This window comes from Anser cygnoides, chromosome 16 (assembly GCF_040182565.1).
Source record: "Anser cygnoides isolate HZ-2024a breed goose chromosome 16, Taihu_goose_T2T_genome, whole genome shotgun sequence".
NCBI lineage: Eukaryota > Metazoa > Chordata > Aves > Anseriformes > Anatidae > Anser > Anser cygnoides.
The window spans coordinates 555,323-567,762 of NC_089888.1; the positions used below are offsets into that span (position 1 = coordinate 555,323).

General features: G+C 68.0%; 1 protein-coding gene across 1 annotated transcript; it reads left to right on the forward strand.

The window, feature by feature from the left end:
* The first annotated feature begins 1,723 nt into the window (after positions 1-1,723).
* On the forward strand, positions 1,724-4,674 carry LOC106047166 (whey acidic protein-like). The gene is made up of 5 exons (XM_048050585.2): positions 1,724-1,881; positions 2,371-2,511; positions 2,857-2,997; positions 3,082-3,483; positions 4,559-4,674. Exons 1-5 carry the CDS (start codon positions 1,779-1,781, stop codon positions 4,573-4,575), a joined length of 804 nt encoding a protein of 267 aa, XP_047906542.2. The 5' UTR covers positions 1,724-1,778; the 3' UTR covers positions 4,576-4,674.
* Positions 4,675-12,440: the final 7,766 nt, after the last annotated feature.

The window sequence follows — 12,440 nt, forward strand, 5'->3', positions numbered from 1 at the left end:
CCCCAGGCTCCTCTTGCTGGTGGTGGCGGCGCTTGCCCACGGGCAGAGGCACCCGGCTCGCTGGGCTCGGCAAGCAGGAGCCGCACAGGGGCTGGGAAACGAGGCGCGCGCACCGAGAGCAGTGCCCCCAGCACGGCTGTGGGTGCGCGGGGGCTGCAGGTGGCAGCTCCGGCCACGGGGCCGGGTGCAGGTTTGGGGGTGCGGGTTTGGGGGTGCAGCTGGGCGGGTGGGGCTGCAAAGAGGCGCCGTGGGGGCAGCCTGAGGCTGCGGTGGATGGAGAGGGGCAGGCCCTGGCTTCGGCCAGGTGGACGGGGCTTCGGTGGAAGGGGCTCGTTCTCTGTCCCCCCCGGTGCGGCGTGCCAGAGGTGCGGTGCTGCGCATGGAGAGCGGGGCCTCGGCCGGGGAGCAGGTGCGTGGGAGGGGGGGAACCGCTCCCCGCCTGGGCTCTTCTCAGCCCACCCGAAAACAGGCATCTTTGTGCTGGGGCCGGCACGATCTCAGCTGTCTCACGGGAGGGTTACACCTTCCCGGGCCTATTTCCCTGCTCGGAAATTCCTGTTTGCGTCATTCACCCTTCGAGCGGCCAAACGCGCTCGTTGCTGGAGCTGAAACAAAGGGAACCCGCGGCAAGGAGCCCGCGGCCGTGCGCGCAGCCCCGGCCCCGGCCCCGCGCCCAGCCCGCCCAGCACCGCGCCGCCTCCGCCCCCGCAGCGGCACCGCTCCTGCGGCTCCCGGCTGGGCGCTGCCCGCAGCCTCCCCCTCGTCCTCGGGGGGCTGCGGGGCCGGGGCCGCCGTTAGCGGGGCGGGCGGGGCGGCTAACGGGGGCGTTTCGCCGCGTGCCCGAGCCCCGCAGCTCGCGGTGCCGTGAGGCTCCTGCGGGTTCCCCGGGCCGCGGGGCCGCCCACGTTGCCCTGCCCCGTGCCCCGTGCCCCGTGCCCCGTCCCGGCCGTGCCGAGCCGAGCCGTGCCCGCGGGGCTGCCGGGGCTCCCCGCCCGCGCCCCGCTCGGCAGCCGCCAGGTGAGGCTGTTGCTCCGCCAAAGCGGGCGCGGGGGCGGCGGGGGCGCTGCTCGGCTCCGCCCGGCCCCGCGCTGAGCCCGCCCGTGCTGAGCCGTGCCACGGGCGGCGTCCCGGGCCGGGCCGGGCCGAGGCGTGCCCCGGGCCGGGCCGTGCCCCGTGTCCCTTGTTCCGTGTGCCCCGTGTCGTGCCACATCCCGTGTCGTGCCGTGTCCCGTGTCCCTTGTTCCGTGTCCCGTGCCCCGTGTCCCGTGTGTTGCCCCGTGTCCCTTGTCCGTGCCCCGTGTCGTGCCGTGTCCCGTGCCGGGCCGGCCCCGTGTCCCGCGCCCCGTGTCGTGCCACATCCCGTGTCGTGTCATGTCCGTGCCCCGTGTCGTGCCGTGTCCCGTGCCCCGTGTCGTGCCACGTCCCGTGCCGTGCCGTGTGCCGTGCCGGTGCCGTGCCCCGTGTCCCGCCGTGCCCCGTGCCGTGCCGTGCCGTGCCGTGCCCCGTGTCGTGTCATGTCCGTGCCGTGCCGGGCCGTGCCGTGCCGTGCCGGTGCCGTGCCGTGCCGTGCCCCGTGCCGGTGCCGTGCCCCGTGCCGGGCCGTGCCCCGTGCCGGTGCCCCGTGCCGTGCCGTGCCGTGCCGTGCCGTGCCCCGTGCTGTCCGGCGCTGCCCCGTGCCGGGGAGGGGCAGGAGCCCGGCGCGCGTTGCGCAAGGCCCGGGGCAGGGCTCGGGGCTCTACAAAAGCTCCGCGGGGCGCGGGCGTTGCGAGGGCAGCGCCATGAAGCCGGGGTCGCTGCTGCCGCTGCTGTCGCTGGTGCTGCTGGTGGCCCTCCTGGCCCCCCGGGGCGAGTGCCGGCCGGACTCGGAGCTCGTCCTGGCGGGTGAGCCCGCGGGGCCGTGCGGCGGGGGCACGGCTGGAGCGGGCGGCCTCCGAGGGCTTCTCCGACCCCAACGCCTCGATCGCTCTGCGGAGCCTCTGCCCCTCGCCCCCCGGTCAGGGCGCGGCCGTGGGGTCGGAGCTGGGCTGTGGCGCCGGGTCCAGACCGGGCCGTCCCCACTGCCGGGACGAGGGGAAAGCCTGCTCTAGACGCCAAAGGCAGAACGGGGGGCTGGTGCTGCAGTGCCGGAATAAGGGGTGGTGGCGGGTTTGGGGCATCTCCGGCGGCTCTCGCAGCAGCGGCGCTTCCAGCAGGCGCTTTGCAACGCGTCGTGTACCCACGCTGCTGCCGGGCGCTGGGTGCCAAGGGCAGCACGAGACCTGCTCTCTGCTGCGGGGCAGAGCTGCTCCTGGCCGCAGGGGCCGGGCTGGGGGCCGTGCCTGGGCTGGGGACTCTGCCTGCCTGCTGTAACCACCCCCCTCGCCCTCCTAGGGAAGCTTGGCCAGTGCCCTGCGCCCAGGAGGACCCCCGGAAGCTCCTGCGGCTACTTCTGCTCTACGGATGACAACTGCCCGGGCAGCGAACGCTGCTGCAGCAACGGCTGTGGACAAGAGTGCAGGCTCCCCATTGGAGGTGAGGGGGTCCCGTCCCCCGGCAGCCCCCTGTGGCCCTGAGGGAGCCTGTGCTCTGCTCTCTGGGTGGGGGCTGAGCTGGGTCCTGCCAACCCCTGCACCCCGTCCTGGCACGGGGCTGGGATGCGCTGGTCTGGGCTCCTCCGAGCTCTGCCTGTGGGGGCATCCCCCACAAGGGCTGGTGCGGGGCCCCTGCGCGCCACCTCCCCCACTCTCAGCCCCTCTGGTGGGGGGACCCAGGGGTGCCCACTGCTCCCTGCCTGCAGAACCTGGGGCTGGGTTGGGCTGGGTGTGGGCGCGGGCGGGGAGGGACTGGCAGGGCCCTGACCCCACCGGGCACCCCCAGGAAAGCCAGGTTTCTGCCCCCGGCTGGACCCTGACATGATGACCATCTGCCTGGTGGAGTGCGGCAGCGACAGCGACTGCAAGGGCAACGAGAAGTGCTGCAGCATGGGCTGCCACGTCCATTGCGTGCGGCCGGTGCCAGGTAAGGGTGGCCAGGGGCTTGGCGGGATGGGGGGGGTTGGCCCGGACAGACCCTGCGGACACGAGTCTTTCTCCTTATCCACAGCCAAACCAGGCGTCTGCCCCAAGAGAAAGGTGCTGCAGACCTTAGTCGCTTGCAACAACACCTGCAGCGACGACACCGATTGTCCCGGCAGCAACAAGTGCTGCTTCACGGGCTGCAGCCGCAACTGCGTGCCTCCGGCCAGACGTAGCAGCTACAACCCGGCTGCCGTCCTGCTGGGCTGGGGCTGGGGCTGCCGCCAGTGTCCTGCTCTCGTCGCCAGCCCCGTGCTCCAAAGCGACATCTGCCACTTGCCCCCGGAGCACGGCCCCTGCAGGGGACACTTCTATCGCTACGCCTACAACCCTGCCACGGGGACGTGCCGGGTGTTCTTGTACGGCGGCTGCAGAGGGAACGCCAACAACTTCGAGACCCTGAAGGAGTGCCAGCGGGCCTGCCAGAGGGGTGAGAGGAGGGCGCTGGGCTGGGCTGGACTGGACTGGGCTGGACTGGGCTGCTCCTGCCCAGGCGGAGCAGGGGCCGGTGGCAGGGTGGGAGCGTGGAGCCGCGTTGCTCCGCAGCCAGCTCCGGGGAGGCGCGGGCGGGGGCCGAGCAGTTCTGAAGGGCAACGGAGCGTGCAGGCGGCTGCTGCCGAGAGCTGCCCCACGTGAACCCGCTGAAAGCACCCTCGCAGGTCCCGGTGCCGCGGTGGTCCTGGGGCCACCCACCCCTCCCCGCCTCCCGGTGCTCCCCATGCCACTGGTGCCTGGGGTCGGCTCTCCCCGGCGGTGTCGGTCTCGAGCCTGCGGGTGGCTGGGCAGCCCCGAGCCCCTTCCCGCTCCCCACCCGCCTGCTGCAGCCGGGCTGTGCCGCAGTGGGACCACAGCAGGGAGGCAGCAGCTGCGCTCACCCGGCCACCGCGCGCTTCTGCTCGGTGATTTCAATCAGCACGCAGCTCCGTCCTGGGAGCGGGGCTTGTCTTTGGTGAGAACTAGGCGATACTGTTAGGAATAATAATTTTGCAGCCTGATTATCAAAATATGAAACCTGCCAATCCTAGGCTCTCAGCCCGCACAGGAGGGACGAAAAAGGCGCGCTCCTTGCAGGTTGCCTTCCCGTTTCTGTGCCAAGTGCTTTTGGCACGAGGCGTGCACTGGGGAGAGCAGGCTTGGAGGGGGAGGCTGGCAGTGCCCCCGTGGGGGGGGAGGCAGCACCCTGTGGGTGCTCGCTGGGTTGTGACACTTGTTTCCTAGCACAGCCGCGGGCGGTTGGGGCTGTTGGTGGTTGAACGGCAGCCGTGGCCGCTCCCTTCCCCTGGCACTGTGGGGTTCTGGGGAGGCTGCGGCCCTGGCGTGGCACAACAGCAGGGCCACGAGATGCTGCTGCCTCCTCGGGGCGCCCGCTCCATTTCCCTGCTGGGCTGGGGCCTGGAGAAGGGGCAGCCCCGGGGTCAATGTGCTGGGGGCGAGCTGTCCTCCAGCCCCCACAGCTCCTCAGCCCTGCCTGCACGCCCCGCTCACTGCCCTTCCTTTCTTCCCAGGGAGAGCCACCGAGTGACCCCGAGGGGATGCCGCGGCCCGGCCAGGTCTGCAGCGGGGCCGGCCACTGCACCCTGCCCTCTCAATAAAGCCGCCAGGATGCCTGGCTTGCAGCATCGTTGCCATCTCTCTCTTGCCTTCCCACCGCGTCCAGGGGCTGCCAGTGGCACCATGAGGCCTCGTGCTCCCCAGCGCCGTCCTGCTCCCCCTACATCCTGGGGAGGGTGTGGGGATGGGATTGAGCCCCCCGACCCCACCACAGACCAGGGCTGGCGGTGCTGTGCTGCCACGAGGGCTGCTGTCCAGGCAGGCGAGCTGCTGGGGTGTGGGGCCCCGGCCACGGAGTGGCAGTGGGAGAGCCGGGCATCGCTCACGGACACCAGGGGCTGGTGCCAAATGGGCGGGCGATGCCCAGGGCTGGGCACAGGGAATGCCTCGGGGAGGTGCTTTCGGGAGCGCAGGGGGTGGGCTTGTGCTGTGTGTCAGACCTGCAGCACCCAGACACCGCTGTGCCTGTGCCCTCCCCACGCGATGCCAGCTCTGACCACTGGCAAGCTCTGCACACAGAGATGGTGAGGAACTTGAAACAGAAAAGACGAAAACCTCCTGAAAGTGCCCATTTATTATTCAGCTCCCTCTCTCCTGGCTCCTGCTCAGCCCCAGCCTGTGCTGCGGTTGCTCCTTGGTGCAGGGCTGGAAGCCCGGGGGCAGCCCCCGGTGTCCCAGTGCCAGCCCCCGGTGTCCCGGTGCCAGCACCCAGTGTCCTGGTGCCAGCCCAGGGCAACGGGCGCAGCGCAGGGACCCCAGCCCACACGCTTGGAGCTGTGCTTCCGAGGCACGGGGCGGGCACGGGGAAGGGAAAGGAGAAGGGAACGTGCGGGGCTGCAGGGCCAAGTCATCGCGGCGCTGTGATCGAGCACCGCGCGGTGCCAGGGGGCTGGGGGGGGGCTGCTGCCCGCTGCCACCCCGCGCTCAGCACCCCCCTGTCTGCGCTGCCCCCATCAGTGCGGCTCTTGGGGGGCTGGCGGCAGCGGCTGCCCGGCCGCCTCCGCAGCGCGCGGCTCGATTGCAGCTCTAATAGCTGCCATCCATAACGGGGCCTCCGGCCGGGCGAGACGGGGGCGGACGGGGGGGCCGCGGCGGGCGCTGGCTGCCTGCGGGCTGGCGGCAGCCCTGGCCCCCTGCCATGCGGCGCAGCCCCGGCCAGCGGCGCGGCCACGCGTGGCGTGCCGGCTGGCGGCACAGGGAAGGCGGCCTCCCAAAATGGGGTTTTTATTACAGCCATACATCACCGCGGCGGCCTGATGTGGGCAGACGGCGGTGATTTTTCTTCATGGTTTACAGACAAATGAGGGGAAGGAAAATTGATGTGAACTTTGCTATAGCGAGAGGTCGGGCGTGCGGGCAGGGAGCTGGCAGCGCTCGAGCTGGGGGCTGCGGGGGCCACCTGCCAGCCCCCCCCAGCTCCCTGGCCTCTGTCTGCAGGACAGACGGACGGGAGCACCGGCAGGACCGGGAGGCATCGTGTCCAGCCCGGGCACCGTGCTTGTTCCTTCCACACACGTGCAGGGTGTGCGGATGAGGCACCGCGGTTGAGCCCCGGGGGCGGCTCCCCCCCACCGCTGGGGGCCGGAGGGTGACGGGACCCCAACGTCCCCGGCCCCATCGCCCGCAGCACGGCCCTGAGCGGGCGGCTGCGCTCGTCCTCGCTGGGGAGGTGTCTGGGGGGGACGGGCGGGCAGGGTTATTAATTCCAGCGGATGTTCATTATCACTGCAGACGTGGCTCTGATGTGCGGCTCCAGGCTGGCTGTTGTCACAGGCTTTGGGTGAGATCTTGATTGCCCTCACCACAATTAAAGTCGCCTCCGAACACCACGGTCCTGCCTGGCATAAGATAACAGTTAATACCCGCAAATAGTGACTATCAGCTTCTCCATAAGGCCCATAAATATTAATACAATTCTAATTAGTTCCTTTAAATACATTGCCTAAATTAAGCATTTCCTCAGCAATAAATCAGCGGTGCTTTGGCATTCTGCTCGTGCACATTCAGCAGATCACGGGCTCTCCCCGGGTCCCCACCGGCCCCGTGGCCGGTCCCTGCAGTGACCGGGGGATCGGACCCTGCGGTGACCAGGGGCTGTGCTTGGTGGTGCCGTGCTGAGCCGAGCCGTGCCGAGCTGTGCCACGCCAAGCCGTGCTGTGCTCAGGCGGAGCTGCCGCCCCCCTGCAACGTCCCCCAGAGATCCCCAGGCTGGGCCCCGGATCCCTCTGGCAAGGTCCCCCGTCCTGAGGCAGCGAGCAGGGGAGCCCCGTGCTTCGGGGGGGGCTTTGTCAAGCGATTGCGAGAGAGGATTTTCAAAGATGAAATATCTCCTAAGGACTCCGAAGTCACTGATATAAAAATAAACCAACTATTAGATTCAGAAGAGGAAAGGGAGCCCAGGCTTCACTGTACAAGCAAAAAGTGCCCTGTGACCCTAATCAGGAGTAATATTATTAATACATTTTCCCCCAGGTGCACCCGAAGATTTGCATTTCCAGCAATTTGCACAATAATGAGGCAAGCTGACCAGGCTTCACCTCTGCAGCAATCACCTCCAAATCAATGGCAACGTGCCGTTGAGCTCCTGTGGAAGCTCGCGGGCTCCAGCTGCAGCTGTGCCTGGCTTCCTGCGCGCCGCTCTTCCTCCTTCCGTGGCTGAAGCACCACGCGTCCTCCCCGCTCCCTGGTGCCGGTGGCACTGGAACAGAGCAGACACCAAACTCACTTGCTCGAGGAGAAATTAATACAGTGTGAAGGCTGTAGTGGGTGATTTAAGAACTGAATTTAAAATCTCAACACAAAGAGATTTTTTTATAAGGTCAGAAGAGAGATTAAATGCTACAGACAAGCACAGCACTTGCCATTTCAAGCATTGCTTTCGCCATAAATACTTGGGGCTGGCGCCGCGTGGCTCAGAGCCCCCTGCCCCCCGATGGGGCCGCCCCGGGGCAGCGGGGGGGCACGTTGCTGCGAGTGCAGGCAGCGAGTGACATGATGGCAGCCCTCGCCGTGCCGACGTCCTCGTGGGCACGTCCTGAGACAAGGCACAGCCGGCCCGAGGAGGGTGAGCACAAAGGGCTTCTGTCTGTGGCTGCGGCGCAGGGTCCCGACAAGCTGGAGGCACCGGCGAGAGCTGGGGCTGGGGGGGGGGCTTCACCCCCGGGATGCAGGCAGTGGGGTCAGCTGTGGGTGCCGGGGGGGCCCTGCCCGCTGTGCCCCCAGCCTGTGCCCCCAGGGCTGGCACCCACCCGGCCTTCCCGGTGGGGCCAGCTCCCCATGGCAGGGACCGGGATTGATGGCAAGAGATTTGAAAGGCTCCAAATGCGGAGGTTACATCGCTGAGACACCCCCATCCATCACGAGACGCTCATTATTAAGTAACACCCCGCACGCCGGGCTGATTTCACACCTTATCTGAACCCAGCAGCTGTGCCCTAAATCCTGAGCGCCGCGACTGTCTGGAGGAATTCGGTTGCCTGTGTTTAAAATTAGTGTTAGCATCTATCATTTCCCCACACCAAATGGCTTCTGTGTCGGCACTTGGCAGCACTAATCTGTCACCGGGCTCTGTGCTGCCCAGCTCAGTACCCTCTCCGTCACTGTCACAGGACCCCTCATTGGCAAAATGTCACCCAAAGGACAAGTGCCACAGCTTGGCCTCCCCCTCCGCCCCTGTGCTCCTCTGTGCCCATCACCACGGCCGCCAGCTCCGCTCCCGGCAGGGCTGCCTCAGGCTCCAGGCTCCGCGGCACGGGTGGTGCCCGCCCCGGACGGCCCCTCTGTGAGTGCTGGGGGGCTGCCCCTGCCGCTGCCCCAGCTCCGTGGGGGGGCTGCGGCAGAGCCCCCGTCTGTCTCCAGCTCCCGCCGCCTCCCTGGGCCCCCCAGGCCGGGCAGCTCCAGCGCAGGGTGCGGGATGTGAGGGTCTGGGGGTCCTGAGCCAGGGCGCGAGGTCTGGCAGCCGGGGCCGCCGAGCTCCTGCCGCAGCAGGGCAGGGCCATAAATAACCTCCCATTAGTGCGGCGGCGTCGCTGTGCTGAGTGACTGATTTTGCTGGCTACATTACGGGCTTCATAAACACAGTCGTTTATTCCCAGCCTTTGCTCCGCCGCCTCCAGGGCCGGGAGCCGCGCTCGCCTCTGCTCGGGAAGTGGCCGCGGCCCCGGTGCCGCGCCGGGCTCTGGGCCATCCCAAATCCCGCAGGTGTCAGCGGGGCTGAGGGTTGAGCCTGGCCACGAGCAGGTCCTCGTGGCTGTGCTCCCCCAGGGCACGCAGCTGCGGGTCCCTGTCATCAGCGTGGGGGTGAGCGGGCGCCCGTGCCGGAGCTCTGGGCCACCTCCTCGGGGGACACCACGCACGGCCCCGGAGTGGCACCGCCGGGGCTCACCGACACCCGCGGGTGAGAGCCGTGACTGCTCCCTGCGGCGCAGGCACCGCGGGCAGGAGCCACGTCCTCGCCCAGAGGGATGGAGGTGGACTCAGGCAATGCCATCCCTCACCGGGTGCTCCAGCCCTGCTGCAGCCAGGCACGCGGCGTGGGCACAGCCCGCCAGCCCTCACCCCACCACACCAGCTCGCCGCCTCCCGTGCGGGCCGTGTAGTGCCGCGGTGCCGGCCCCAAGCACGTGGCCGGGCCCCTCCTGGCCGCTGCTGCCGGCACCTGGCGAGGAGCTGCTGCCAGGCAGGTGATGCTGGAGCTGTCGGCGTGATGAAAAGCCTCCTGCAGCAATGCAGATAACATACAAGCACAGGTCAGGCGAGGCCCGTGTAGCCCATCCATCAGGCCCAGCAGCTACAGGCGCTCCCCGTGCCACCATCTGATGCATGTTATCTGGCACAAATGCGTTTCTTCCCCCAAGGTTAAACGGATGAGTGAGGTTCAGGCAATGACAGCTCTGCTTGCCCTGCAGAGGCGATAAACGAGCTGGAAGAACCAGAGGGAAAAAAAAGGTTCGTGTGCTGTCAAATGCTCCTTTTGATGGTGCCAGCCTAGGCACTCTCCTGCAGGGTGCCGGCACGGGGCTGGTGGCAACGCGGAGCCACGCACGAGGACGGGGACCCACGATGGGGACCCACTCCCAGCGGTGAGGACCATCACAGCTGTGCGGTGCGGCCGTGCCGCTGCCGTGCGGTGGGCAGGTGAGCACGCAGTCGTTTTGGCCGAGCCCCCCTGCCCCGTGCAGGCAGCGCTGGGGGCACGGGTGGGCAAGATGCGGTGGGAACGCGGTGAGGTGGAACCGGTGGGGAGGGGGCCCCGAGGTCTGCAAGCTGGGACCCCGGGAGAGCCAAGGGTGGGGTCTCTAAACGCAGCCTGGGGCTGGGTTTCCCCCACCCTGCTCTTTTTGGCTGCTGGCAGCTTTGCAGCGAGGTGCTGGGGCCCTGCCGGGGGGTGGTGGTGGCCCCGCGCCGCTGGAGCCCCCATGCCTGGGGCATTTTTGCCAGCTGCAGCAGAGCCTCCAAGGTGTGTGCGGGGGGGCGCCTCCCGCGCGGCATCGCCCCATCGGGTGCCACTGCCCTCGCTCAATGTCACACTTGGAGCCTGTCAACGTGAAAAAAGGTTTGCATCCGATAAGCGATCGGGCTGTCAGCTGCGGAGTGCTGCTCGCTTGTGATTTACTGCAACGTCGCTAACGGAGCACAGATTTTTCTTAATCTAAATTGAAAACTACTCAAGTAGAAAAATAATTTCATTGCTTCATCTCGGAGGGGCGGGGGGAAGGCGGAAGCCTTGTGCCGGGGCTGGCTGGCCTGGGCCGGCGGCACTGCACTCGCGCCTTGGCTCCCGCGCCCTGTGCCGCCGGTTCGGCCCCGTGCCACGAGCCACTGGCACCGCCGGAGGAACGGCAGCTGCGTGGGCGGCGGCACTGAAGCCCCCTGCGTGCCCCCGCCTCGGCCTGGGAACTGCTGGCATCCCTGGGCGAGGGGCTGCAGGGGCCGGGTCCCTGCCAGTGGGGCGTGGGACAGGCCCTGGGGCAGCCCCGTGGGGACGCAGGAGGGGGCACGTCCCCGGCATGGCACGGAGGCGGCGCGGAGCCGCGGTGCTCGCCGTGCTGTGGTGCCTGGCCGTGCCGCAGGGCTCACTGTGCTGCAGGGCTGCGTAGCACAGCGTGAGGAGGATGAGTCCCGGGCATGCAGGTGCCTCTGATCTGCCCGTGCTCGGCAGGGCACGCGTCAGCCCCGGCAGGAGGGTGATCCGTGCGTGGCAGCGTCATGGGACCCCCGGGCAGCACCGTCCCCACCACGGGGCGCGGGAGGCCGCGGCAGAGCCAGTGCTGGAGCTGCGGCCAGGGTCTTTTGCAAACAAATTGCGAGTGTCTGCACCCTGCTCCCTCCCAGCTCCTCATTAGGGGCTAACGGCGCTGTTGGCGCTGTTGGTCGTTAGCAGTGAGCGGGCAGGCAGACGCGCACATGCCCGACCAGGCTGCTACACGTGGCCCCCGCTCAATTTTAATTTGCAGCACTAAATACAAGGAGGGGCCACGAGCAGGGCCGGGGCTCGGCTGCACCGCCAGGGCAGGGCAGGCCCTGGGCAGGAGCGAGATTTTGGCCGTTGTGCCACGGAGGGAGCTGGGAGGGGCTGGGGGGGCACAGCCAGGTGCCGCCAGGCCCCGCCGCGCTGCACGCAGGCGCAGCCCAGGCACGCGCTGCCTCGCCGAGAGATCGGCAATTTGGAGCGTGAGCGAATTCTGGGAGCATTTGCTGAGCTGGATAATAACGTGCCCAGTGAGCTGCATCCCAAGCACGCTGCCAAATTAAAGAATTTTTTTTCCCCTTTAATTTAAAAGTCACCGTTGGGAAATCTCCATCGGCCTCACCAGTGATTTCCCCCCAGGCTGGCTTTCTGGAGAAATCTTTAATTTTGATTGTCACACTTTCTGGAGTTTAACTCGGGGAAGCAGAGCCATAAATAAGGTGCCACTTCGGCGCCGAGGCTCCAGCTGTGCCGGGACAGCGAGCGGCACCGGCGCGGGCAGGCAGCAGCCGCGGGAAGGGCGAGCAGCCAGGCCGTGGTACCAGCGTCCCTCCCCGGCACCTCGCCCCCCGGCCCCCTGCCCGCTGGCCAGCCCCGCACACCCCAGCCTGATTTCACAGGTCGCTGCCCCTTAATTAGCTGGGCCCTGTCCCCCCCACCGCCTGCAAAACCGCAGGTTCGTGAAAATCTCATTAGCCTCAATTCCACAGCTGGCTTCTCCCGCCTGCACCGGTGCCTCCGCGTCGCCCTGCGGTGCTGGCGGGCTCGGGGCGCGCTCTGCCCGGCACCCGGCACCCCACGGCCGCGGTGCCTGGCTGGGCTGCGCCACGCCGCCTGCCGGCACCGTCCCACCGGGCTCCGAGGCCGGCACGCTGGGGCGCAGCGGGGTCTCTCCGTTTGCTGCAACATGCGCGGTGGGGCCGTGGCTCCTCTGCAAGAGCAGTCGGGAGGTACAGCCGGATCCTACAGACCAGACACGGTGTGGGCACAGGGCGGCGAGTACGTTCGAAGCCTGCTTCACAGGCCTGTCCGTGTGCCGCTGCTCCCCGGGGCTGCCCGAGCCCCGTCGTGGTGGGGCTGGCCCGAGGGGGCTGCGCGGAGCCCCCCACAGCCCCTCTCCTCTCTCTGCTTGGGCAAAACTCGCCGGCGGTCACAGGCAGGGTTTTTCCTCTCCCGTAATGAGGCCTTGGAAAGGACTCGCCGCACAGCTCTGTCAGCAATTAAGAGAAAGGGAAAAAAAACACAAGCGCCTCCCTTTCGGCGCAGAGCCCCGCGCGGTGGTGCTGGGGTGAGCTCCGGAAAGGTTACAGCCCATTTGCATTTTACCCTTCAGTAATTTCAACACTTACGGGTGCAATTAAGAGGCA

Coding starts and splice junctions, on each gene's coding strand:
- LOC106047166 (XM_048050585.2), top strand. CDS start 1,779: ATGAAGCCGGGGTCGCTGCTGCCGCTGCTGTCGCTGGTGCTGCTGGTG. Junction 1,882..2,370: donor CTCGGAGCTCGTCCTGGCGG/GTGAGCCCGCGG, acceptor TCGCCCTCCTAG/GGAAGCTTGGCCAGTGCCCT. Junction 2,512..2,856: donor GTGCAGGCTCCCCATTGGAG/GTGAGGGGGTCC, acceptor GGGCACCCCCAG/GAAAGCCAGGTTTCTGCCCC.